The sequence below is a fragment of the Chelon labrosus genome (assembly GCF_963514085.1).
Source record: "Chelon labrosus genome assembly, chromosome: 7".
Classification (NCBI taxonomy): domain Eukaryota; kingdom Metazoa; phylum Chordata; class Actinopteri; order Mugiliformes; family Mugilidae; genus Chelon; species Chelon labrosus.
The window spans coordinates 12512014-12536995 of NC_140343.1; the positions used below are offsets into that span (position 1 = coordinate 12512014).

Below are 24982 nucleotides of genomic sequence, written 5' to 3' on the forward strand. Positions count from 1 at the left end.
GAAGAAAGAGCTGTCTGGGAAAAGTAGGACACTGAAAGAGGTGATCTGGTATTCCATGATATTCCAAAATGATTGAAATAGTACAGTGTGATGATTCAGACTATGAAAATCATAACGGAGTGTGAGTCAAACGTAACACTATCAAGTTATTTTGATTTTTAAATGAAAAGTTAAAAGAGTCAAACATTTAAAATATGGCACAAAGATGAAATTACAGTGAAAAGCTTTTGACATTTTAGGTAAGGCAGAACCTGTATCTTGTAATTGATCAATACTGGTAAAAAACTGCAGCAAAAGAGATTATACAAGGGAGAGATGGTCACTAGAGTTATTGCACATAGCAAAATACTTACTTATTAATAATGACAGAACATTGCGGAACACAATAAAAATGAAAGAAAAGTCGTATTTTTGAGTCAGTGTTCTGTTTATTTCTGTAATGTCACGTCTCTACAGTGTGCTTGTGGAGAAAAATACAACGGATATCCTATTTATAACTTTTGTATAGCGGGTTTTCATTCTAAAACTAGAACTAAGTGACAGACCGACATGTCCGAGAGAAGTAATTACTTGAAAAAACTATCACAATTACAATCAGTAAAAAAACCAACAAGATTCAAAGAATGAGCTACCGTGTCTTTTTATTGTACTTTGCCCCAAAAAGTAGGTGCACACAGATGACTGAGTTTTATTCTACTCCTTGTGTTATCCAACCATATATACATGTTTGAGTTTTGAGACATCCACAAATGTTCGTATCCAGGAGGAGTTTTCATTAGGCCGTGTGAATGCATGGATCAGAAAACAATTGTTCCGTGTTAAAGTGTTGGGATGATACATTGGGTTTTATAACGGAGGTAATTTAAAAAATGCTCTGCAATTAAAAGTGAAAGCCTTTTTGGAGTTACCATTAGGGGGCAACAAGTTTATTTTAATCTTATTTGGGTGAATCAGAAATTTGTCCAATTAACAATGACAAATGACATGACACAGCATAAAACCCAAACTAAGACATTTTAACATACTGTCTCACTTTCTAAAGCGATGCTTTAATTCTTAAATAATTCACTTAAATTCTAAATGTTGTCACTATTGTTAATTTTTTCCCTCTGGCTATCATGAATGATGATACAGCCTGACTCAATCAGCCTACGCAATGAAGAAGGCCTGACTCTTTAAGTTTCACTGGCAGTGCCATGATTCATCTTTGCAATTTGAAGTTAGTTCTAGTGTCCCTACAAAAACATTGATTGGTTTTTGAGGGGTTAATGATGGCTGTTCCATCTCCTGAGAAAAGAGGCGGTCTTTGCGACTGGTGAGAAGAATCTTGAATGGAAAACAGTGAACGTGACATCCTCGGAGGAAGTGGTAACAGAGGAAAAAGGAGGTTGCTCAACATCATCTGATATCATCATCTGATGACATTATTCAGCTGGAGGGGCCTCCTGGGGTTCCCGATTGACTGAATCAAGAAAAGAAAGTAGTGTTAGATTTCAAGGTGTTTCATACATATTAAATTGGCCCCAATATATCCTGTAAATGTGTAGTTACTGAATGAAAGTCTGTACCTTCTTCTCGTGCCTTCATGCGGGCAACAAAGTTGTAGCTCTTGTTCCTACGATAGTTCTCATAAGGGTCATCCAATGAGACCCCCACACCTTTGTACTGGTCCCATTTATCCCTGATGTCTCCTCCTTTGATGGGGTCCTGGATCCCTTGTTCTTTGGCACCCAACCCCCCAGAACCACTCCAACCTACAAAAACAAGAACACAAGACAATCCAGTTTACGATGAACACATTATACCTCTTCAAGAGGAAAACAGCCGCAAATAGAAAAACATTTCAAATATTATGACTTGAATATTGAATAGCTTAAATGATGAAACGAAGAAAAAGGAGCATACCCATCTTCATCAGCAGCTGATGGCCTTTGTTCTCTTCTCCTAACCTTGTATCCGTAGGCAGTTTGGAGGATGACGTACCAAACCCTGCTGTGGAGCTGGAGATAGCAAGACAGGTGGTCAATAAGACAAACGCAATCAGACTAGAAAGCACCGTCACATCAAAGAGTGGATATGGAAACTCACGGAGGGGAGGAGCTCCGAGATTTGGCGCCACGGCGTCGCTTGGTGGGTGAATGTGAGCGGGATCTGGATCGGGAGCCAGAGCGACTCCTGGATGACCTGGATCGACTCCTGGACCTAAAGAAGGGTTGTTTTTGAGCAAGTTAGGACAGATTTATCTAGTTTAAACTAGACTAACTCTTTAAGTACCTCCATGTGCATTTCTAAATAATTGATAAAGCTTGAACAAATCACATTCCCAAATACAGTGCAGCCTTAAAAATATGCACGTTCAGACATACAGACGTCTGTGTTATGCTTGCGTTTGCATACCGGGATCGAGAATAGGAGCGCGAGCGGCTGCGGGAGTGGGAATGAGACGAGTGGGATCGTGACCTCGAGGACTTTGATGAGCGAGAGCTGGAGTGAGACGAAGACCTTCCTCTGCTGCGAGAATGGCTCCTGGAGCGACTGCCTGCACGGGCACTAGAAAGAATGATCGGACACGGAGTCAGGTGTGGGTGCAGGACGAGAGGGGACAGATACACAAAAGAGGACATAATAACAAAGCGTCCGGCATGTCAATCCACTAAAAAGTCTGGACTTTGGCAGTGACAACCACTCTCCTTCTGGTATTACTTGCAACCAGCGCAAATTTGTAAATCTGACAGGGAATTAGAAGCTCCAAATATGAGACATACAGTTTAAAGTATATTTAAAGTCTCACCTGCTGCGTTTCTCCTGTCCCTTTTTCCTCCTGGCTCTCATCTTGGCCCTGAAGAACTCATACAGGCCATTCTGCTCCCAACCTTCACTGATGGAGGAACAAACCACAGCAAACGATATACTCCAGGATGTACAGCAATTTCATTCTTTTATGCAACTACTAAAGACAACCTGAGGATTTCATTGTAGACTTGCGGTGTTTAAAGGCTAAAAGACAAAGGTTGTCTGTGGTAGATTAAATTACTTTGTTAAACCTGCAAGCCACTCTTTTTACTCTGGAAAAATCATTTGATAATTTTAGGCACTGGAAAGAAACTCTAAATTAAAATTGTAATTTCACTTCAGCTTGTGTTGCATATACAGTTGAGGTGTGTGTACCTGTTCCTTGGTCGATCATGGGACGGAGGGCTGTAGAAAGCTTCAACAGCAGCTAGCAGCCGATCGCTAGGTGGCATGGGAGGGGGCAGCCGGATGTCTTTAGGGTCCAGTGGTTTGTAATCATAGTCTTCAAGCTATTACAAGACGGTACAAGGAGGATAGTGAGGCTTTCCAATATCACACTTTACCAGTTCATTCCCTTATCCTGAAATCAGAACCAGGTGACTTACTTTGACCAGTGGAGCCATGAGACCAGCTGGCAGGTCAAAGTAGGGTACATTTGGCACCAGACTGGGGTCGTCTTGGACTGGATGCTGCCGGTGTCGCATGTGAGGCGAATGGCCATTGAAGCCGTGTGGGGGTGGGCCAAAATCCGGGTGCTGGCCTCCACCCCAGGGAGGATGCTCCGCTGCCATACCTGGTGGAGGGAGCCTCTGATTGGGATGGTGGTGAGGAGGAGGACCTGGCATTTCTTGTAAACAAGTGGATAATATTGTAATACACAAGGAAAGTGATAAAACACAAGGAAAGTGATAAAACACAAGGAAAGTGATAAAACATAAAAAAAGGCCGTTTTACTTACCAATTTCTTTGTCTCTGAACTCACCTCCAGGGAATTCTCCTTGAGCATAGTCAAAGCGATGTGGTGTGTATGGCGGTCTGTCATAGTGGTGTCTGGGAGGAAAGTCTTCCTGCATAAACCGTGGGGGGAAGCGCCCGAAATTGTGTGGCGGTGGTGGGGGCTGGTTGAAAGGAGGAGGCTGCTGGTGGGGTGGGAAGGGCCCTCTGAAATGGGGAGGTCTCTAGAAAAATCCAAGTCAAATCCAAGTCAGGCAACATAATCATTTATGTAAAACAGCTAAATGTAAAATGTTACCCACTGATTATAGACTGTAAATACAGAGTATACACTAAAAAAAATAAAAAATACAGAAGTCAGTGTAAGTTAAACTACAGTATTCATTTGAAACATACCTGCATGCGTGGAGGAAATGGAGGCTCCCTCTGACCCCAGGGAGGCTGGTCTGGCTGATTCCCCCATGGTGGCTGCTGGTCGTATGTGTTCCAAGCTGGAGGACCGGGGTCAGACCCACCTGGACCGCTCCAGGGGCCCGCTTCTCGAGGAGGAGCCCCAGTCCAGTTCCCTGGGTCCCTCTGCTCGTTCCACATTCCCTCGTGGCTGTTCCAAGGAGGGCAAGGGGGAGGAGGCTGGTTTGGGTCAAACGGAGGCTGGCATTGACAAAAGTCAGAAAAGGCTATGAGTGCTGCTTGTAAAAAAACTACAAAATCACACCAAAGAGAACTGTGAAGGGTGGGCCTGAGACTAAATAGCCATAAATCTTCGGTCAACACGTCCACAGTGGTACATGTATTCTTGTATTTGTTCTCTTTTCCACCTATTGCACACATCCACTGGAGCAAAGACCATTTTCACTCGGGACATTTGGCTTGTCACTGATGGCTCAGTTCCACTAAATAAATAAGCCATGAAAGCGAACCATCTGGTGAGCTGCTGCATGTCAAAACAAATTAAATAAATAAAACACGCCAGTAAACAGAGACGGGGGTACTGTGTGTCTGCGCCATTCACACATGAACTGAGAAAAACATGTTTTTACCGGCTGGTTGGGGTTCCAGGGGCCCATGTGCTGGGGTTCGAACCACCCGGGCTTGTTGGAGGGGATATCTGAGGATCCGCTGGGGTTGCTGGAGTCTTGCGGTCTGGATGAAGCGCCATCAAACTCCCCTGGAGGTGGACCTGACATGGGAGGCTTCACATCTCCTGCACAATAACATTTACACTTGAAACCAGAAACAAACGCACACTAACTTGCCCAATACAGAACAAGACAAGACGAAAGCTGAAAAAGTAAGGTATTAAAGTATTAAAAAGAGAATTAACTGAAGTAGTATGTAGTAAGTCACTGCAGCAACAAATGACTACCCTGTTTGACATTTACTTTTTACACCCATTGTCATTCTATGATCTGGGTTTAAAGTGAAATTTGGAAATGTTTTTGTACTATTTTCCTAAAAGGATTCTGCATTTAATACTCCTTTAATACTTTAACAATTACGGCCACGTTTGTTAGTTCATGTGTAAAACCGTGCTCTGATTTTGTTGAGTGCGTCTCTTCTCCTCACCTTGTGTAGTCATGGAGGGAGCCTTTTCAGGTTCAGCGGGTGTCGACAGCTGTCCTAAAGGGACAGCTTGCGGCTGCGGCTGCTGCTTCAGACTAGAAACAAACTCTTCGTGCTGGGTCTTCAAAGACTGGATCTGCTGCTGGAAGGCCAGCTGAATTGGCTGCACCACTGCAGCATACTCCGTTATCAGGGACGCCTGAGAGAGGACGACGGTGTGTAAAATGTTGGACTGTCACAGTGAAATACTGTCCATGCAAATGTAGCCAGTTTTGCAAAAAAACACTAAATTACAAGAGAGGTATGGAGAGGTAATATTAGTGAAATTAGAGCCTTGAACCACTCACCTGGTACTGGCCAAGTCCCAAGGCAGGATTCTGGAGCTGCTGAATGGTCTCCTCATCAAAATAACCGTTTTTCTCCCAAAGCTGCAATAGCTGGGAATGAAAATGTTGATTGAGATTCAGGTTTAAATCTGTTCTTACCTAAAATAGGAACCAAATTCTGATAACTGGTGATCAGAACAGGATACCTCTATGCACCAAAACTGTTTATTTATCTACTAATGCATATGGATGAATGTTTGGGATGTTAGATATTAACTGAGGTCTTGTACAACATGTGCTAGTGTAGTGTACCCTTGTGATCTTCTGCTGCTTCTCTTCCTCTACAGCCAGAAAGCTTGTGCAGTAGATGGGAACAACAACTTTCTGCAGCGCTGCCAACAAATCCTTCTGCTGCTTCCGCTGGCTGTGCAAAAACATCAAAACATACAACAGCTTACAAAGGGAATATATAAAATTAAAGTCTATCCACAATGGATACTTTCTCAGAGCCTATTCTTGTTCAAGATTTGATACGACTATGCATGCAGTAAGTCTACATACACTTCTACCTCTAAACTATAGATATCTGATCTTGTAATTAGGCATTGTGTTAAAGAAGGTGTAATTGTAAATTCTCCACATCAGCCTAACTGCACTATAGTTCTGATGAACCAAATGTAGAAGTTATCCAAACGTCTTTATGAACGTCTTTAGGTTTGTTTACCAGTGATGGAGAACGTCATTGGTTAAATAGATGAGGTGAAGGCGGAGTTCAAAATGAGCTCCATCAGCCGTGATGCAGTTGCGGAGATGCGACGTCATAAGTTCACAGTGTTGTGGAGACTTGGCGTTGTTGAACATCCAGTTCTTACCGGCCTGAGAGGAGGACAAACACAAGCGAGATGTAAACCTTTTTTTCTTTGGTTCGTCAGGACGGTATATCCATCCACTATGGATGGCGTACTTACAGAGATGGCGTCTTTGGTGCAGGTGTCTATAATCGGCTGCAGCAGGTTGTCAAACTCTGTGATGTCCAACTGAGTTTCCAGCAAAAGTTTTTGGGTTTGCTGTTCCATCGCCAAAGCTATGGCTGCAGTAACCTGTTCCTACATTGAGAGACGCATCAGAAAATGTCATCAGTCACTATTCAACATGCCTTTGTTCCCATAATGTGGCCCTAAGCACAACAGGTGTTAACAGGAAGGAAACAAAATACTGATTTCACTCACTTCACCACTTACATATCCTTATTTCCTTGGTTTGCATTTAGTTACAATAGGTATTTTTGTGTGATACTAAATCCAATAGAAACATGTTCCAACTGTGTTAAAGTACCTCACAAAATAACTTGAAAAAACATCTTGTAGCTGACTTCTGACTAGAAATTTGTGGAACTCGTTACCATAACTTTGTTATTTAGTAGCAAAAAAATAAATAAATAAACAGATTGAACTGATTCTTTCCCTTATGGAAATATGTCCTTTGTTCCAATCCAGATCTACTCATTTCTTTCTCGTCCTGTACCTGTCTGAGTGTGTGCAGATGCTGCTCCTGCTGCTGCAGATTCCACTGGCTCTGTTGTATGACCTCGTCGATAGAAGGCGCAGCAGGTGGAGGAATGGTAGGTGGAGCAATCAACCCCAATGGCGGAGGGGGGATATCAACCATATCTTTGGCACCCGGGTTGTACATATCTGCAAAAAAATGAACAGCTGGGAAGTTACAAATCTTAATCTTGAGCGTGTTTGTGCTGTGAGACCGCTGGCATGATGACATGATCACAGACAGTGAGGTATTCCAGACATCACATATAAGGACAATATTGCGATGTTTGCTCAGATAAAACTGTTTGGATCAGAGTGATCTCTTAAGGTCAATGAAATGAAATGCTTCGATATGATACAGTAGATATGGTTTACGTACAGCAAGCAGATGAAACGTTCCACAATTTTATCAGCGCTAGGGCTGGGTTTAAAGAAACATTGATTCAAAGTGATCTTCATTTGAAAGATTCAATATACCGATTCATAAAATCCTTGGACTGATTTCTTTTTACATTTATTTCCTGACTGAAATATCTCAAAATGACTCAAATCGAAGCAGGACCTTGTGAATCGGAATTTAATCGATTCAGGAAATCAGAAGCAATGCCCAGCCCTAACCAGCACGATTGGTAAGATATGACCGAGGCATCTTTAGTCAAGCTTCCAAACAACAATAAATACAGCACAGACTGAAAAAGAAAAACCCATTAACATGAAAAATGCAACTCAAAAGAAACGCTCTCAGGCACAGACATGGTAATAACAAGCAAAAATGTGCAAAAAAATAAAATGTAACTTTCCAACTGGAATTTTGAATTCATCGGACGAATCTGGTTCCAAATAAATACCTTCAGATTTAAATTCCTCCCCATCGTGGGTAGAGGGATCTGAGTGGAGAAAAGGAAACTTTAATGCATTTCAGTGGCATTATATAAATGACAGAGGAGCTCCATGCAAACCTGCACAACGCTGCTTTTATTACCAAGCTGTTGATCACCTTACCAAGAGTAGATGTAACAAGGAACCACGGAGTGTGTTTTCATAAGCAGTATGGGGTATTAAGTCTAACCTATGAGTAAAAATATGCTACTGAAATTAGGTAAACAACTTCAGAAGCATTAAATCTATTCCTTTCCTTCAAAGTAGTCGTTTCAATCAATTAAAACTGCAAGCACTGTAATTTACTCTCTAATATGTGGTAATTAATAACTAGTGTTAATGCCAGTTTTTGTTTTTAATCTTGATAGCATGCGGATTAAATGACATGTAGACAGAATGGTACAAGGCTGTACCTCCACCAGGTAATAAATAATATATAATATGGCACTGGTATAGTACAGTCCAGTCAGCCAAGTTGACAATGTTGTTAGTGCATTGTTTCAAGTTTGCATAAAGCAGCACACACAGAATGAGATCAGTTATTTGATGGAAAATAGGAGGTTGATGAAACAAGTAAGCTGTAATTTAAGTTCTCCTGTCTTGTGTTAAGTTCTCCTCACTTTTCCAGGTTTCTAACTAGAAAGTCGTGCCAGTAACCAGCTACCCCTAACTTTTCTAATATAAGGGTTTACAGTACAACCTGCAACTTTATACTTTGAGGTATGACATACAACTGGCAAACAGATGAACAGACGTACCAAAAAATATCTATGCAAGTTTTGATTGCTTACAAATTGATTGCACGTCCAATTTGCTAATAAGAGTTTACTTCTCATGCTTGGCTGAGGTCATGTATTGTATGACTAAATGACCACCAATAAAACACACCAATCAGCAGGGTTTGTGTTTGTGTGTGTGTATAATTTACGTTTAAAGACAGAGATTACTGGTTTGTGCTTGTAAAAACATTTAATTTGTCGCAGCCTTGGTCCTGCATATTTCATCATTATTTTAAACAGTTAAGATAACATTGCTGATAAATAACAGTGACTTTTTTGATGACAAAGTTCAAGATAGTGATGATTATTACTGGTAGGAATGATTGCCACAACTAAAAAAACCATTTTTTTTTCTGAAAAGAGAATGTTATTTTAAGACAAATTAAACCGGCATGACATTTTCACTTGTGTCAGCAACAGTCTCCACTAACGTCACAGTGGATATGTTTATGTCACCAGGTGGTTTCAGAAATCGGGGAAGAGGGATTTTCTTTCGGGCTGCGTATAGTAGGATATGATCCTTAAATTTGGCTACAAAAGCCTAAATACATATTCCTCTAACAATAACCTACTTTCATACGGTCTTGACAGTGGTTTTAATTATTACAGCTGAAGAGGAATAAGCTAATCCTCTTTCTTAATATACTTGGGTTTATGTGAGATCAAACCATGAGCAGACCGGTATGTCTCTTTCCATATGATCTGAAAATGAAAATCAAGAGACTACAACTTTTCACAGCACTAGGTCTCGGCTGGTATAGTATAGTACAATTTGGATTCTGCCACAAAATGTGCAATTTCTTGTCCGATTTTCTACAGTGCTGTTACAGTTATTACATAATCCATTGATATTAAAGGACATAACAAAATCCATTAAGTGACATATTCATATTTTGCCCTCAAAACGTATATAGACGTATATGCCCACAACTAATACTCAGCTCAGATGAGCGAGCTTGCACAAATTATGGTCCCTGCTGTAACTAAGTCATCAACATGATATGCAGTTGTTTTTAATCTTACACCAGTGGTTTTCCTGTGTGGCTTTGCTGTGAAAATGTGGCTGAGAAGATGGGCGCAACTTGTAATTGCACTTGTTAAACCAATTAAAAGCACAACTGACATGGCAGCAAACATTAAGGGCGACTCTATGCAAACAGTACGAATAATAAAATAGTTAGCGTGAATGAGCACAGTGTTTGCAAGAAATGCTGCTTTAACAAGTTTTGAATGGCTGTAATAAAGAATAAAGAAAAATCCACTACAAAACCGAATACACATTATTATTATGATGATGTTTCTCCCTGACCAACCTGAATAATTGGGCTGTTCTTCCTAATTCAATTGCACTTCAGCTGAATTTTTTTTGATTATGAATTTTGTTGTAAAAGAGCAAAAAGATGTAAACTACCCAACATCACATAAACATGTATGTGCCAATTCTGTTTTTACGGTGGACCGTCTCATTGACTACATACGCTGTTGCTGCTCCATGGCAAGCTTGCACTTGTAGTAGCTGAAGTAGTCTCCTCCGAAAAGGAAAGAGAACTTAGGGTTGTCCTTCTGTTTCTCCATTGTCATCTTTTCGAACTCCGGCCCATTTCGAGCGACAAACTGGGCCAACTTGTCGATTACATTCCTCAGCTCTTGATCTGCACCAGGAAAAGAAGAAAATGAAATAAATTCAGTTAGATCCAGACAGACAAACGGACAAAATCAAATTACATTTTTGGCGTTTCAAAAACATTTATTATAGTAATTTTTGTGAATGAAAAATTCTCTTCACTGGATCATAACAAACTTTCAAAACAATGTGTGGATAAAACAACAGAATCTATCACTCAGTATTGTCAGCAATGTTTTTCTTAATAACCTATTTCTTCGTGTCCCCTTGCTTTTTTTTTTTCAACTAAAGGTGTCAACAGCAGCGTGCACGTTTTTGCCTAGGCAAAAAGTTCAAGTGTGGAGCAGTACCCTCAAATTTCTGACTGATTCCTAACTTTGTTTGAAGTATCAGGTGTAAGGTGTGTATAACCAGGTCACACTGAAGTTTTCAAATGCAAAGCTTATTTGAGATTACAAGTCTATACACGTGGCTAACGTTTATCATACAGCTGCCTTCAAATATTGAAGTAGTGGAGGTAAGACTGTGAGACGGTGTGAAATCTGCTATAATAACAATAACAATAACATTAATAATAATAATAATAAACTAAGTGATAAAATAAACTCTGATTATTCTAACTTTGCAACAGAGTTAATACGTCTATCTAGACGTTTAGAAAAGAAAGGTTTTACATCGTTGCTTAGATACCAGCACCAGCCGTTAAAGTTAGCTAATTTTAAAACGAGTCCTAACAACAAATAACAGTAGCTCGCTGCTACCACATTATTCTCATACTATTCTTACACATGCAATCGTCACAAGAGTGTACACAAAACGCTTGGATGCACATTTAGTACATGCTAAACACAGTGGTGATGCTAGCTACGTAGCAGGTAGCGTGGACACAAGCTAACGTTAAATGAAAATCATAACACACTGATTTTGCTGCTAACCTTCGGGGGGGTTGGGGATGTCCATTTTTGATCCCTGTAAACAGCGGACCGCACAATGTTAGCCTGAAACCCAGATACCCGTCACTTCGTTTAGTCTCTCACAGAACGGTTTGTGAATTTCTGAAGAACACTTGAATTTCCACTAACTGCAGTACAGCGGAAGTATTCCACAGAACAGCGCCACTGAAAGTGAGTGTACCGTCTGAGTTTCGCGCAGCGCCCCTAGAGGTTAGGCGGAGAATGGCTGCTGGCGAACAATTGGCGAATTACCGCCACCTACTGGTGAGGAGTGTAATATAGATAGATAGATAGATAGATAGATAGATAGATAGATAGATAGATAGATAGATAGATAGATAGATAGATAGATAGATAGATAGATGAAATTGCACAGACCAAAAAGAATAAATAAATAAATAGTTCTCTTGTAGAATATCTACAAACAAAAAACGAAATAATGTTCTTCACTAGCTCCATGACAGTGCAACAAACATTAATTTGTAAATGATGAATGAGTAGATAAGTAAAATAGATAAAGTCCCAATCCTTTTCCTGACTGCTGGTGGGAGGGAGCTTTTCAGCATCTTTCTGGATCTGGAGCAGATGCTTGTGTACCCCTTCTCCAATGGCAGGAGAGAACACCTACCTGTTTCATGTTTAAAGAATGCAGTTCAGGTGTGTCAAACACATAGGGCTCGCCAGCCAAAACCAGAGGGTTCAGTCTGACAAATTCCAGATGAATTTGCAAAGTGTGAAAATTACATAGAAGACACCACTTTTTTTAAATTACATTCATGTGTGTGCTACTGTATGCTTTCTTTCAATATTACAGATTGTCTTGTGTGCTGCTATAGCTTTTATTAGTATTGCTGCTGAAACAGAGAGCTACTAAACTGTATTTCATTGTTTTTACGAGACAATGACAATAAAACTTCTTATCTTGACTGCAAATCTTAATTTGATCACGTAGGGCCATGCTGTTCTCCTAAGAGTTACGGACATAACACAGCACTGAGACCCAGAACTAAATAGTAGATAGCGGCAATGCTCTGAAATTGCACTTATTTATCTTAGAAAATGTGAAGAGGTTCATAAAATGTTTTGTAAAAGGATAGTTCATTAAATGTAAACATTTTCATAATGTTCTTGTACTTCTTTGCAATAAAACAAAGTGACGCATTTGGAGTTGTCTGTATTCATAGGTTATTATGCAGCTGTAACTGGGCTGAATAAAAATAGGTTTGACCCATTGACTGTGGTTTGACCCCCCTGGTGTATTTGAATCTAGCATCCCACCCTCCACCCCGACAGGCGGCAGTGATTCACTTACTGGTTTACAAATCGACAACCAAAGAAGAAGAAGAGGCAGCGGAAGTGCTTGTTGTCTTTTCAGAAAAAGTTGCAGGACCTGGACTGCGTTATGTCAAACATCACCGACACGACCATGAGGTTAGTAACGTTTGTTTCTCCAAATAGTTTTCGCTGTCAAGTGTCGGCATTTGTAAAATATGTACCGAGTAGTTGTAATAAACGTTTAGCTGGAGATAGTTGAAAGGTTTAACAACCGCACCTTGTGGTCCGAAACGTGGCTGATTGCTCTGTTATGTCAACTACACAAGACAAGAAATGTATAATTTCAGTTTAAACTCAGAACACGCGTCCTCCTCTTTTTAAACTATAGTTTCATATAAAATTGGCGTGGACTATGTTATAGTCTAATTCATAACAACTTTCATTATTGGAGACTTATCCGAAAACGTTAGAAAGAAGGAGGAGAAGGAGGAGGAGCTGTTTAAATAGAAGCATCTGTGGGTGTTACCCATCAGAAACTCTCTTGACTAGTGTCTGACAACGATCATATACAGAAAAAAATATATAGAAACTGATGGAATAACCTGGTCATTCAGTATATTCAGGTAGTCAGCTGACCTCATTCTTTGGGCACATAGTGTTGCTGAACCTAGACCTGAGCAACTGCAGCAACCCCAGATCATAGCACTGCCCCCACAGGCTTGTACAGTAGACGGTGCATCACTTCATCTGCCTCTCTTCTTACCCTGATGCCCCCATCACTCTGGAACAGGGTAAATCTGGACTCATCAGACCACATGACCTTCTTCCGTTGCTCCAGAGTCCCAGTCTTTATGCTGCCTAGCAAATTGAACCCTTTTATTGCCAGTTAGCCTCACTGATTTTCTTGAGGCTACACAGCTGTACAGTCGCAATCCCTTGAGTTCCCTTCACATTGTACGTGTGGAAATGCTCTTAGTTTCACTATTTAACATAGCCCTGAGTTCTACTGTTGTTTTTCTGTGATTTGATTTCACCAAACGTTTAAATGAATGCCAGTAACGATCAGTCAGGATTTTTTCCGACCACATTTCTTCCTCAAAGACGATGGTTTCCCACTATCCTTCCAGTTTTTAATAATGTGTTAGACAGTTCTTAACCCAATTTTAGTAGTTTCTCCAATCTCCTTAGATTTTTTCTCTGCTTGATGCATGCCAATGATTTGTCCCTTCTCAAACAGACTAACATCTTTACCAGGACCATGGGGTGTGTCTTTCAACATGGTTGTTTAAGAAATGAGAAGCTACTCATTGCATCAGCTGGGGTTAAATAACTTGTTGCCAGCTGAAAGATAGTCACCCATGCAGTAATTATCCAATAGGAGGCTCATACCTATTTGCTTATTTAAATCCAGGTGGCGACTTATTTTTTTGGACCAGGCAGTGTATTTACCTATGGTTGGAGGGGACTGTTTGACCCTGTCCTCTTTCTCGAAAGCCATCTATGTCAAACTGGAAAATCCTTCTGTGAACAGGGGTGATGGCCATAGATATTATCTGCTGTCAATCTACAATACGGACATCTGTCCTCAAGAAGTTTTACCCCCATTCACACCTTGAGGCTGCAGCATCTGACTGATAATGAGTTGTTAGAGAACCATTCATTGGGTCAAACAGCCTCCTCCAACTACAGGTAATTATCTGGTCGTTAACAGATGCTAGTCAAGCGAGTTTCTGACAGATAACACCCACAGATGTACCTATTTAAACCCCAATTCCTCGCCAGTCATTTGAAACTGAAGAAGATACTTTGATGAAACCTCTTTAACATGTCCAGCTTTTTCTTAATGTTTTTGAATATACCATGACCCGGATGACTGAGAACTTTGAGAGTTGTATTGGAGACTTGGTTTTTGTTGTGGATTTTATGCATTAAAAATAATGCATTGTTTCGCCAGAGGCATGACATGTACTACTTTTAATGTCTTTGTCATACTGTGATTACGTTAAAGCATACAAATCTCATTGTCAATAAAATTATCAACTAAGCCTAGAATAAGGAGATTTTAGAGGGCCAAATGTGATATTAAATGATCAGAAAATCAACATACTCTCACTTGACAAAACTAGTGAAAATTGATTAATCCCCCTATATAATGTTATAATGTTCAGTTTATGTTATCACCCTACCCAGTGTTAACATCTGTTAGCTCAGTTAATAATAGTGAATAACTTGTAGAACTTTACACTGATCTAATACGACAGGCTTAAACATTTTTAGGCACATGTTTTTGATCATTAACAAAACTGGATCAAACTGACTCGCTGTTGACAACAAGAGAGGGATGTTTTTCCTTTTTTTTAATGAAAAGCCCATACCTAATACAGCTGTGTGTCTCCTTGTGTCGCAGTGTGGCTAATGTTGAGCATGTGGCAGCAGTAGGACGAGTTCTGGTGGACCCTCAACTGAACTTGACCCAGCGATTCCGAGCCTTATTCACCCTGAAGAACTTGGGAGGTAAAACTTTGGAAAAACAGTAAACACTGACACTTAAATGAACATCGAATTGGGGATGTCCCGATTAGTATCGAGGCCTATCCAGGCATTTTAAAATGATCGGAACAGGCTTCATCTTTTGTAGATCTTGTTTTTGGTCGGCCATAAACCTTCACCGTGTCATGCTTTGGTTCTACTAGGCTCATTTTAAATCAGAGATATGCTAGTCAGATGCTAGTTGCTTTGGAGAGGGTTACACTCTCCGTGACAGGTAACTAACTTTTCTTGAAACTCAGCTTTTGTTATTTACTAGTAAGTTAAATTTGTCATGACTCCTTGATATGTCACGTTGTCAATTCTATCAAAACAACCAAGATAAATGTTTCAGGAAATCTGTGTGTTTATTTTGTGTCAGGTGCTGAAGCTATAGAATGGATCAGCAAGGCTTTTGTTGATGAGTCAGCCCTGCTGAAGCATGAGCTGGCTTACTGCCTGGGGCAGATGCAAGACAAACAAGCCATTCCCTCTTTGACAGCGGTTCTGAAAGATGTAAAGCAGGAACCAATGGTCAGACACGAAGCAGGTAAATATGCACTCAAACAATATGGGGATGAAAAGAGTTGATTCACTGCCAAACACATACACTAATACAGCACATTATTTGGAACAACATACTAATGCAGGGTAGGGTCCATTTCCCCTCTAAATAGCCTCAGTTCTTTATAGCATGGGAAATTGACCTTCTGCTCCATGTTGACATGATAGGATCACACAATTTCTGTCACATTGTTAGGTTCATGGTGCAAATCTTCCAAAATACCACATCCTGAAGGCTTTCTACCTGATGCTGATGTGGTGACTGGGGAATTTTTGTAAACCTACTTTTGTTTCATGACATGGTGTAGTATTAGTATAGTGTAAGTATTCATGAGAAGATTGTGAATTCTAACCTTTCAATCTGCAAGCTCAGCCAACCTCAGTCCAGGACCTGTTTTTCTACACTAGCAGACAGCATTAGTTCAGTCTGTGCCAAGTGCAGCTTAAGATTTCAATTCTTCGCTGACAGGAGTGAGACCAAGCATTGGGCTTGACGACTAACCTGAGAATGAACTTTTTTTGTACATTCATAAGTACACTGCTCACACTAAACATTCCTATCTGATCTGCCATAATTTGGGGATTATGCCAAAAGTGTTGACAGTAGTGTAAAAGCTACATACGAAGGAATGAAACAAACTTTGAGAATGTACTTTTATTATGCATTGTATGTTTGGTAGTGAGACCAGTCCTTATATGCAGAACATGTTTTCAAGGCTATTACAGTACACAGATTAAAAATGTGCATGAAGACCAGCAAAGGTGATGTATATGTCCGTCTTTCTCTGCCATGTCTGATTGTAGGGGAAGCTTTGGGAGCAATTGGTGATCCTGTAGTTCTGGACCTTCTAAAAGACTACAGTCAGGATCCTGTTATAGAGGTAGGAGCATAACACAAAACACAACAGTCTGTAACTTCTAATGGGCAAATAGGCAGCACACACACACACAAAATATGACTTGAAAATAAAACCTAAAACATAATACTTGACATTTAATCCTTGCAGGTTGCAGAGACATGTCAGTTGGCTGTTTGTCGGCTAGAATGGCTGCAGAGTGGACAAGAGAAAGAGCTGCAGGATGGAAGCACAGATAAGAATCCCTACTGCTCTGTAGACCCAGCCCCTCCAGCACCAAGAAAGAGTGTCCCAGAGCTCCGCTCCATCCTGTTGGATGAAAGTCTGCCGCTCTTTGAACGCTACCGTGCCATGTTTGCCCTGCGTAATCTGGGCACTGAGGAGGCTGTGCGAGCACTGGGAGATGGTAGGATACAGCACTAGATGATTTTATACATATATTTCATATAGTAGTGACCAATAAGCTTGTTACATAATCCGTGAGAAGAGTGAAATTTGTTCTTCACCCAAAGCATAAGCGCCAAACTCCAGGGAAGTCCTCTTAGGGCCCTCCCACTGCAGCATACGCACGCACTAAGCATTTTGGGAGATCCAGGAGATGGACGACGAGAGACACTTTTCTTATTATTTACGGATATCGACCAGTTTGATGACCGTGTCCATTGGATCTCGCCGTTCATTCAGTATGCACCCACACATAGTGTGCCGATCTCTACCCAGGAAAGATTAGCAGTCACACTGAGAATATTGGCATCTGGAAGCTCACCGAGTGGCTGCTAGCATTTCTGCTTTTCTGCGTCAACCTCGCCCACTTCTGGTTTCTGACCAATCACAGAACAGTAACTGGACACCACACAAGAAAAAAGTTCTGCCTGTTTGATGTGTCGAGAACAAGCTGCAAGAACGCCCTACCGAGGGCTGTATGTAACAGCCTTTAGTCTTACCATCTTACCTGAGAACTTCATGTCTGCAATGTATGCCTGCAGATCTATTTTTCAAATCAACTAAAAATGTCTTACCATATTTGTCCCTAGGCCTGCAGTGCTCCAGCGCTCTGTTCCGTCATGAAATCGGCTACGTGCTGGGCCAGATGCAACACCCAGCAGCAGTCCCAGCCCTGCGCGCAGCTTTGGAGCTCACCAGTGAGAACCCCATGGTCCGGCATGAAGCGGCAGAGGCTCTTGGCTCTATTGGCAAAAATGAGTGTCTGGCTGTCCTGCAGTGTTACCGCGGAGACCAAGAACGCGTTGTGAAGGAGAGCTGTGAGGTTGCTCTTGACATGTTGGAGTACGAAAACAGTGACCAGTTCCAGTACGCAGATGGACTGGTCAGATTACAGGGTTAAACGTCACAAGAGGGGGAGGATTTCATCCTTAACGTATTTACTTATCATCTTAAGATGATCATAAAAAGAAAGCTTCAGATATCGGTGATACATCAGTAAAATGATTATTACTACGAACAATCCTTGATGATGCCTTGCAGTGTGAAATAATAAACTGTAAAAGCCGAAACAAACCAGACAATGTAGGGGAATAGAGTTCTTTATGTTCTTTCCCCCTCAATTTAATGAAATTAAACACAGCACATTGGGTGTAGCTGTGTTTATTATTTTTGAGTAAGTGTCTGGACAGTTTTCGGTTGAAGAACCTCACCAATTATATTTAAACGTGAGGGATTTTCCTGCAAAGGCGCACGGTTCTTCCTTCTTCCTCTTGGTGGTATGTGATCATACAGTCCTGAAGAACTGACAAGAACCTGTGATACTTGTTCTATGCATTGGTTATGACACAGGTGTACAATTTGTAATTTTAATAAATGTTTTATTTCCAGCCAGGTATGTACTGAAAAAGGAGTGTTTGTGGAATATTATGTAAAATCATAAACCTTGATGGGACCTCGTTTCATATGTTTGGTTTATATCATAAGTATTTAATTCAGCGTCATGTGAGTTTCAGTTGGAAACCACCCACAGATGTAACTAATAAAAACCTAAACTCCTGATTAAGCCACATGGTTGAGTGGTGAAACATCATAGGAAACTCAACAAGTCCAGATTTTGATTCTTTTGTTCAAGCAAGTTCTTCCAAGGGTTGTGGATAAACGGGAGAGAGCTCCTACAAAAAATGATTTATAAAACAGCTTTGTGAGTATACAGCCTGTAGTCAAGGGCTTTGTATGTAAAGATGGTTTATCCTTTTTAAGGAGATATTTGAACAACCTGGTAATTATGAATTAAGAGTAATCCAGCCTAGAAGAAACAAATCCACGAACTAGTTTTTCAGCGTCATTTTGTGACAGGATGTTTGAAGGCCCTGGGCCAGTAGGTGGCCCCCAAGGGCCGACAAACTTTAAATAAAAGCTGAATGACAGTTGACTGACAATGGGTAAACTAAACTAAAATACAAACAGTTTCAGCTTATCTCTAGTCAAATAGCCTATAGAAATATTGCAATTTTAACAGAATTTACATGTCTAAATACTTGCACACATAATAACACGGAATGTACAAGTGTAAGCTGTGTGATCCCTCCTCAGTCAATAGCGTCTTTAAATAAAGCAAAAACGCAGAATAGCGCCAACAAGACGTAGTGGCAAAGGTAGGCTATATTACACCCTTAGTTGTCGTTTCCATGGTGCTCCTGGGAACTTGGCAACGACTGTTATTGTTACCATAGCAACCAGCGGAGTTTGTGCGCTGCCGGTGTTTCCCCGTGTAACATACATTGTGTTTTTATCTTATGCTCACTGTATGTATATTGACAAATACACGTTCACAAATAAGTGAAATAAACGCATTTCGTCAAAGATGGACGCTAACAACGGAAACCAAGACAGTAGAGAGCACAGACTGCAGTCGGCGGCAGCTTTCAAGGCTTTCATGTTGAAAAACAGCACGAAGAGCAACCTGAACCTGTAAGTAACGTGTTTATCACAGCTGTTTAACCATTGTTTGTGTGAATATAATTATCTGGTTGGTGGCAGCTCCAGTGAAACTGTCCTAAATTGGCCCAGCGTGCATCAAAAGTTGCCGCAGTCAGAGCCTCTGTTTACAATTGACTGTAAAACTAATCTGGTTGGTTAGATGGTGTCTTCACAGTCAGCAGGTATTGGTAAAACTAGAAGAAGAAAAATAGAAGCCTATTGCAGGGTTCTGTATTTACTAGGCAGTAAAAATAGAAAAAAAAAATAATAAAACATGCCAGTCAGAGTTAGTATCCTTCATTTTTTAGAGCAACAGCAAGTCTGATGTTAATGTGCTTCAAAGAAACGTTCAAGTAACCTACACTTTTCCTACAGCTTGACACACAGCACTCTTTTGCTTTTTAATTTCCTGCACTGTCTGTGGTACAAACAGCGCTTTCCAACCCTTTCCAACAATATAGTATGTTTTGGAGATGGGATTGATAAGGGTTGGACTCAGACTCCAGTAGCAGACACTTACCTCCATTCACCTCCATTCCAACCTTCAGATGGCCAGAACCACAACTCGAGGAAACACAGGACACAATCAGATTAATCTGAACCACTAATCTGCCTACCAGTCATGTAGGACTGAAGAAGCTCCTTGGATGAGTGGAAAACCCAACAACTCCAGTTGCCCTTTAGTTTTAGCTTTGTGTTTTTGGAAACCCATGCTTAGACTTTGTAAGGTGTTCCATATACATGTATGCACTTACAATATATGTGAATTTCTGGTTGGTTAGGCACTAGATAGATAAATAGATAGATAGATAGATAGATAGATAGATAGATGCTTTATTAATCCCAAACTGGGAAATTTCACACTACAATGACCAATCTTTAATGTTTCAGCTACGATCACCTCACGCAGTTGCTCATAAAGGTAATGAATGAGCACCCACACAATGTGGTGGATGTGATAGAAGATATAAGCCATGATGTAAAGCGGGGTCTACTCCAAGACGTACAGAGCACCGTGCAAGACAGACAACAGACTACAGCGGCTGAGCTACTGGCTGAACAGCAACGTGTGCTGTTTTCACGTTCAGAGGAAGCGGACCAGGAGGAGGAACTGGTATTGTCAACATATACACCTATATTAAATGCATTTAAACGTTTTGATTTAACTGTGAAACATTTTATACCTACTCAGCAGCATGCCATTGTTGCTCTTTGACCTGATTGGTCTTGATTTAAATAAAAATATACATTTTTAGGCATTTTTATTTAGGCAAAATCACTCTTGTATCTGGAGGGTTGATTGTGACAAAAAGGACTCTCAGGCCAGGGCAGTAACACACACAGTCCTCCATCAAATGTAGCAACAAACCACCACATCGCTTGTTGTTTTGTGCGGCTGTTGAATTAGTATTTTTTTCACTTATTTAGGGGTATAAATAACTCCCTTTGCACCCTATTGGACCTACAGACAAATCTCCATCTCCACAAAGACATTATTCAAATGAGACTGCGAGACATGTCAGGCATGGAATAACCATTTCAACCAATATTGTCCTTTTCACTTGAAAATATCCAAATACAACATCGTATTATTATCATGTATATTGTGGGTATTATGGAGATGAAACACTGATAATCTGTCTCTGTCAGGTTGAAACAACTCTTCCTAATGTGAGGGAGATTGGCTTCTACCTGGAGCAGGCTGGAGTGGGTCTGGGTAGAGAGGAGATACAGAGGATCTTTTTTGCACTTAAGCAGCTTGTTGAGTCACAGATGCTGCAAAACTGCCGACTGTGGGGCAAGATTCTGGGAACAGAGAGCAGCTATATCGTTGCTGAAGCCGAGTACAGAGAGGGGGAGGAAGATGAGCAGAGCACTGAAGAATCAGCAGAGGAAGAGGAGAGTAATCAGGAAAATGAGAATGAGGTGAGAAAGTGGAAAGTGCTCAGTATGCAGTAATTTGCAAATTATGGAAGAGATCTTTATTTCTCTCATTTGAGATAAATGATGATATATTATAAAGAGTCCTCCTTTTTACATCTACTAATACAAACTGAACATTTATCTGCATTTGCGTATACAGATTATTCCTCTCTCAGTGTACTGATGAGCACATTCACTTTAAATCTGTTGAGAAACAAACACTTTGATGATGTTAAATTCTGAAATTTGTGAGTATTCATTGCAAACTGTTATAACTCCACGTTGTCAGGTCTTTTCCCAGAATTCATGTTCACATAGGCAGGGTACACCCTGGAGAGGTCTCTAGTCTATTACTGCTTCTGTCATTATTATTATTATTATTTAATGTCTCAGTTTTAATGTTGAATGTATTTTTAAGATAAATAAGTGAGATTCTTTTCTTTTTTCTACAGATCGATCCATTACCCCAGTCAGTCTATAAGCCCCCACCAGTAGTGCACAAGGAGGTCATAGGCACAGGTGCTAACAAGTGTGTTTACTATGTGTGCAAAGATCCTGGCCTCCCCTGGATAAAACTCCCTCCAGTTACTCCTGCACAGATTACTGTTGCTCGGCAGATCCGTAAATTCTTCACTGGGAGGCTGGATACCCCAGTTGTGAGCTACCCACCTTTCCCTGGGAATGAAGCCAACTATTTGAGAGCACAGATTGCTCGGATCTCTGCAGGCACACAGGTCAGCCCCCAGGGCTATTACCAAGCTGGAGAGGAAGAGGGTGATGAGGAAAATGAGGCACCCCGGGACAGCTATGAAGTGAATCCTGAGTTTGAGGGTGTTCCAGTAGTGGAAATGGCTGAGTCTTTGTCCACGTGGGTGCATCATGTCCAACATATTCTCCAGCAGGTACAAGTCAGATCTGAGCAGATCAATATATATATATTTTTTCTGCTTGTGTAAATGCTGTGTATGTGTGTGCATTTAAAGTTTGAAAATTTACTTTAGGGTCGCTGTACATGGGTGAACCTGGCTATGAAACCAGAAGAAGACTCCAATGAGGAAGCAGAGGCTGAAGAAAAAGAAGAGGAGCCCGATGAACCCGAGCCAGAAGTTGGACCCCCTCTGCTCACCCCCCTTTCACAAGATGCAGGTCAGTCTTTGACTTTGGACAATTTTCTGTCAAGCTATTAAGACACTACATGCCTCTTGAAATGGAATTAGTGGACTAGTGTACTAAAACAGTAATACAACAATTCACATAATCGCACACACACACACACATACATACCTTCTCATTCTGTGCTTTTTTCTGTTTATTATTTTCCACAGTGGATTAGTACTGAAGTCACTAAGTGAAGTGTTACACAAGGTTAAACAAATGATGGTCCAACTAAAGTCAAACCAGATGTGACGTTAACATATTCTGTGTATATCTGCTCTTTCTTCACCTTTCAGAAATGTTCAACACACCTTCTTGGAGCTCCAAGCTGTCCTCTAGTCTCACCTCTCAACATGCATTAGCTGTGCTGCGTTCTAACCTGTGGCCAGGGGCTTTTGCATATGCTTGTGGAAAGTAAGTGATAAGATAAGAACAGTCTTCAGCCGTTGTTAGATTTCTCACAGTGTCCTGAAGGCACCGTCTTTGCAACCAACCATGTTCTTTCTTCTAACCTAGGAAATTTGAGAACATATATGTTGGATGGGGTCTGAAATATGCAGGGGAAGGGTATAGCCCGTCATTACCCCCCCTTCCACAGAAAGAATATCCCAGCGGACCAGAAATCACAGAGGCCCTGGACCCATCGCTGAAGGAAGAGCAGTTGAAAGAAGATTTAGAGGAGGAGAGAGCTGCACAGGAGCAGATGGGGGAGTCAGATGAAGACGAGGAGGAAGACGATGATTGACAGCATTTAAAAATCCAAAATGAAAATGTATTTGTTAGTCAATAAACAAATAAATTGGTATCCTGAGCAACATTGGCTGATATTTTAGTTTGAGAATTATAGTCTAGGAAAAGCAGTAGTTTAAAGATGAGATTTACTCAGCTACAAGGTAATCTGCAAAGGCTCATGGAGGAACCCTTTTGAGAGAGGAGGTATTCTGTCCCTCCGCAGCCCCACTGGCCTTGCAGTGGCGGTGTCTTTGGCTGGAGTATGGGCTCAGTTGCCTCAACCATGTTTCAGTCAGATGAAGGACTGAAAGGAGCAGAAAGTGAGGCTTACCAGAAACAATGGAGGCGGCATGGGGAGAAAACTCTCTAGGGACAGAGCCAAAAGTGCTCTGCAAAACCGGTCAGGAGCACATTCCCAATGTTTTTTCCAGACACACCCACATGATGAAAAGCTGACAAAGTGATTCATGTGGAAGTCAAACAAAATCTTGTCTTGTCTTGTCTTGTCTGATCTGACCTTATCCATAATAGATACGAAGCAGAACTAAAGAAACTGTGTTTAAAAAGGGGAAAACGTGTGTGTGTGTGTGTATACATGTTCTGTAATACAGTTTGTACATGCACATATGGGGTCAGGCAAACTGAGTGAGAGTGGTGTACTGTGTTTTTGGGAGTCACAGTCAGGGGAGGTTGGCGGATGGAGATTATGTGGCATTGCAGAATCCGATGCCCGTTGATAAGACAGACTGCTCAGTAACATGGGTGAGGAGTTTTCGTGGTGCCTTAACCAGGCTCTGGTTTTCTATCTTTATGCTGGTTAGAGTTCCAGAGAACTTACATCACGTATAAGTCTTTTGTGTCTTCCACTGTGATGTGTATTAACGCAAACCAGACTTCTGTCTGGGTGAACAACTCAAGATTCCTAGAAATGTAGCAGCCTGAAAGAAACTGAAACGTCATTTGCTTATTTGAGTTTTCAATATGGGCGGCACAGTGGAGAGGTGGTTAGCACTGATGCCTCACAGCAAGAAGGTCACCGGTTCGAATCCATGGGCCGGCTGGCCTTTCTGTGTGGAGTTTGCATGTTCTCCCTGTGTCTGCGTGGGTTCTCTCCGGGTACTCCGGCTTCCTCCCACCATCCAAAGACATGCTCATTAGGTTAATTGGTGATTCTAAATTGTCCGTAGGTGTGAGTGTGAGTGTGAATCTGTGTCTGTCTCTGTGTGTGGCCCTGCGATGGACTGGCGACCTGTCCAGGGTGTACCCCTGCCTCTCGCCCGATGACAGCTGGGATAGGCTCCAGCAGACCCCCGTGACCCTTAACAGGACTAAACGGGCATAGAAGATGAATGAATGAATGAATGAGTTTTCAATATCATGCTATATGATTTTATCTGCTTATTGTCAGTAAGACTAAATATACCAGCTGCTCCAAACTGAAGCAAACTCAGTCCAACTTATTAGCAATAATTATCCACCTTTACTCGGACATCTTAATAATACAATGATATATTATTATGTCCTTAATGTATTTATCATCAAGCCATTATTGACGCCTAAAAAAATTGTATTTGGAGTGAAAATATAAAGTGAGATGGACGGAAATTCTG

The 24982-nt window shown here is 41.0% G+C and overlaps 3 protein-coding genes across 7 annotated transcripts; 2 read left to right on the forward strand and 1 right to left on the reverse strand.

Annotated features, from left to right (window-relative positions):
* Positions 1-414: 414 nt before the first annotated feature.
* Positions 415-11544, reverse strand: cherp (calcium homeostasis endoplasmic reticulum protein). Of its 5 annotated transcripts, none has more exons than XM_084548550.1 (20): positions 11398-11544; positions 10317-10490; positions 8029-8067; positions 7161-7330; positions 6605-6742; positions 6361-6512; positions 5949-6060; positions 5658-5747; positions 5314-5509; positions 4788-4951; positions 4144-4377; positions 3752-3971; positions 3399-3640; positions 3169-3302; positions 2792-2878; positions 2398-2550; positions 2089-2202; positions 1906-2000; positions 1569-1754; positions 415-1462 (listed from the first exon to the last, which is right to left on the reverse strand). In XM_084548550.1, exons 1-20 carry the CDS (start codon positions 11420-11422, stop codon positions 1425-1427), a joined length of 2763 nt encoding a protein of 920 aa, XP_084404676.1. In that variant the 5' UTR covers positions 11423-11544; the 3' UTR covers positions 415-1424. The 5 variants fall into 5 exon arrangements, with proteins under 5 accessions (XP_084404676.1, XP_084404677.1, XP_084404675.1 ...); XM_084548551.1 differs by having other exon boundaries at positions 3776-3971; positions 4144-4398; XM_084548549.1 differs by having other exon boundaries at positions 4144-4398.
* A 1217-nt stretch (positions 11545-12761) lies between these two features.
* Positions 12762-18469, forward strand: dohh (deoxyhypusine hydroxylase/monooxygenase). Its single transcript, XM_084547701.1, has 6 exons — positions 12762-12846; positions 15098-15204; positions 15599-15766; positions 16585-16661; positions 16788-17043; positions 17672-18469. Exons 1-6 carry the CDS (start codon positions 12818-12820, stop codon positions 17980-17982), a joined length of 948 nt encoding a protein of 315 aa, XP_084403827.1. The 5' UTR covers positions 12762-12817; the 3' UTR covers positions 17983-18469.
* A 133-nt stretch (positions 18470-18602) lies between these two features.
* rsph4a (radial spoke head component 4A) lies at positions 18603-23385 on the forward strand (the record flags this gene model as incomplete). Its single annotated transcript, XM_084549002.1, has 7 exons — positions 18603-19553; positions 20454-20676; positions 21213-21488; positions 21938-22387; positions 22487-22631; positions 22937-23054; positions 23157-23385. The coding sequence occupies exons 1-7, from the start codon at positions 19447-19449 to the stop codon at positions 23383-23385; spliced, it is 1548 nt and encodes a 515-aa protein (XP_084405128.1). The 5' UTR covers positions 18603-19446.
* Positions 23386-24982: the final 1597 nt, after the last annotated feature.

Excerpts from the sequence above, each read along its gene's own strand:
- dohh (XM_084547701.1), top strand. The coding sequence starts at position 12,818 with ATGTCAAACATCACCGACACGACCATGAG. Across the intron at positions 15,205-15,598 it reads CACCCTGAAGAACTTGGGAG|GTGCTGAAGCTATAGAATGG; the intron begins GTAAAACTTTGG and ends ATTTTGTGTCAG. Across the intron at positions 16,662-16,787 it reads GTCAGGATCCTGTTATAGAG|GTTGCAGAGACATGTCAGTT; the intron begins GTAGGAGCATAA and ends TAATCCTTGCAG.
- cherp (XM_084548549.1), bottom strand. The coding sequence starts at position 11,422 with ATGGACATCCCCAACCCCCCCGAAG. Across the intron at positions 4,399-4,787 it reads CCTGGAACCCCAACCAGCCG|CCTCCGTTTGACCCAAACCA; the intron begins GTAAAAACATGT and ends TGTCAATGCCAG. Across the intron at positions 3,303-3,398 it reads TCATGGCTCCACTGGTCAAA|CTTGAAGACTATGATTACAA; the intron begins GTAAGTCACCTG and ends GTCTTGTAATAG.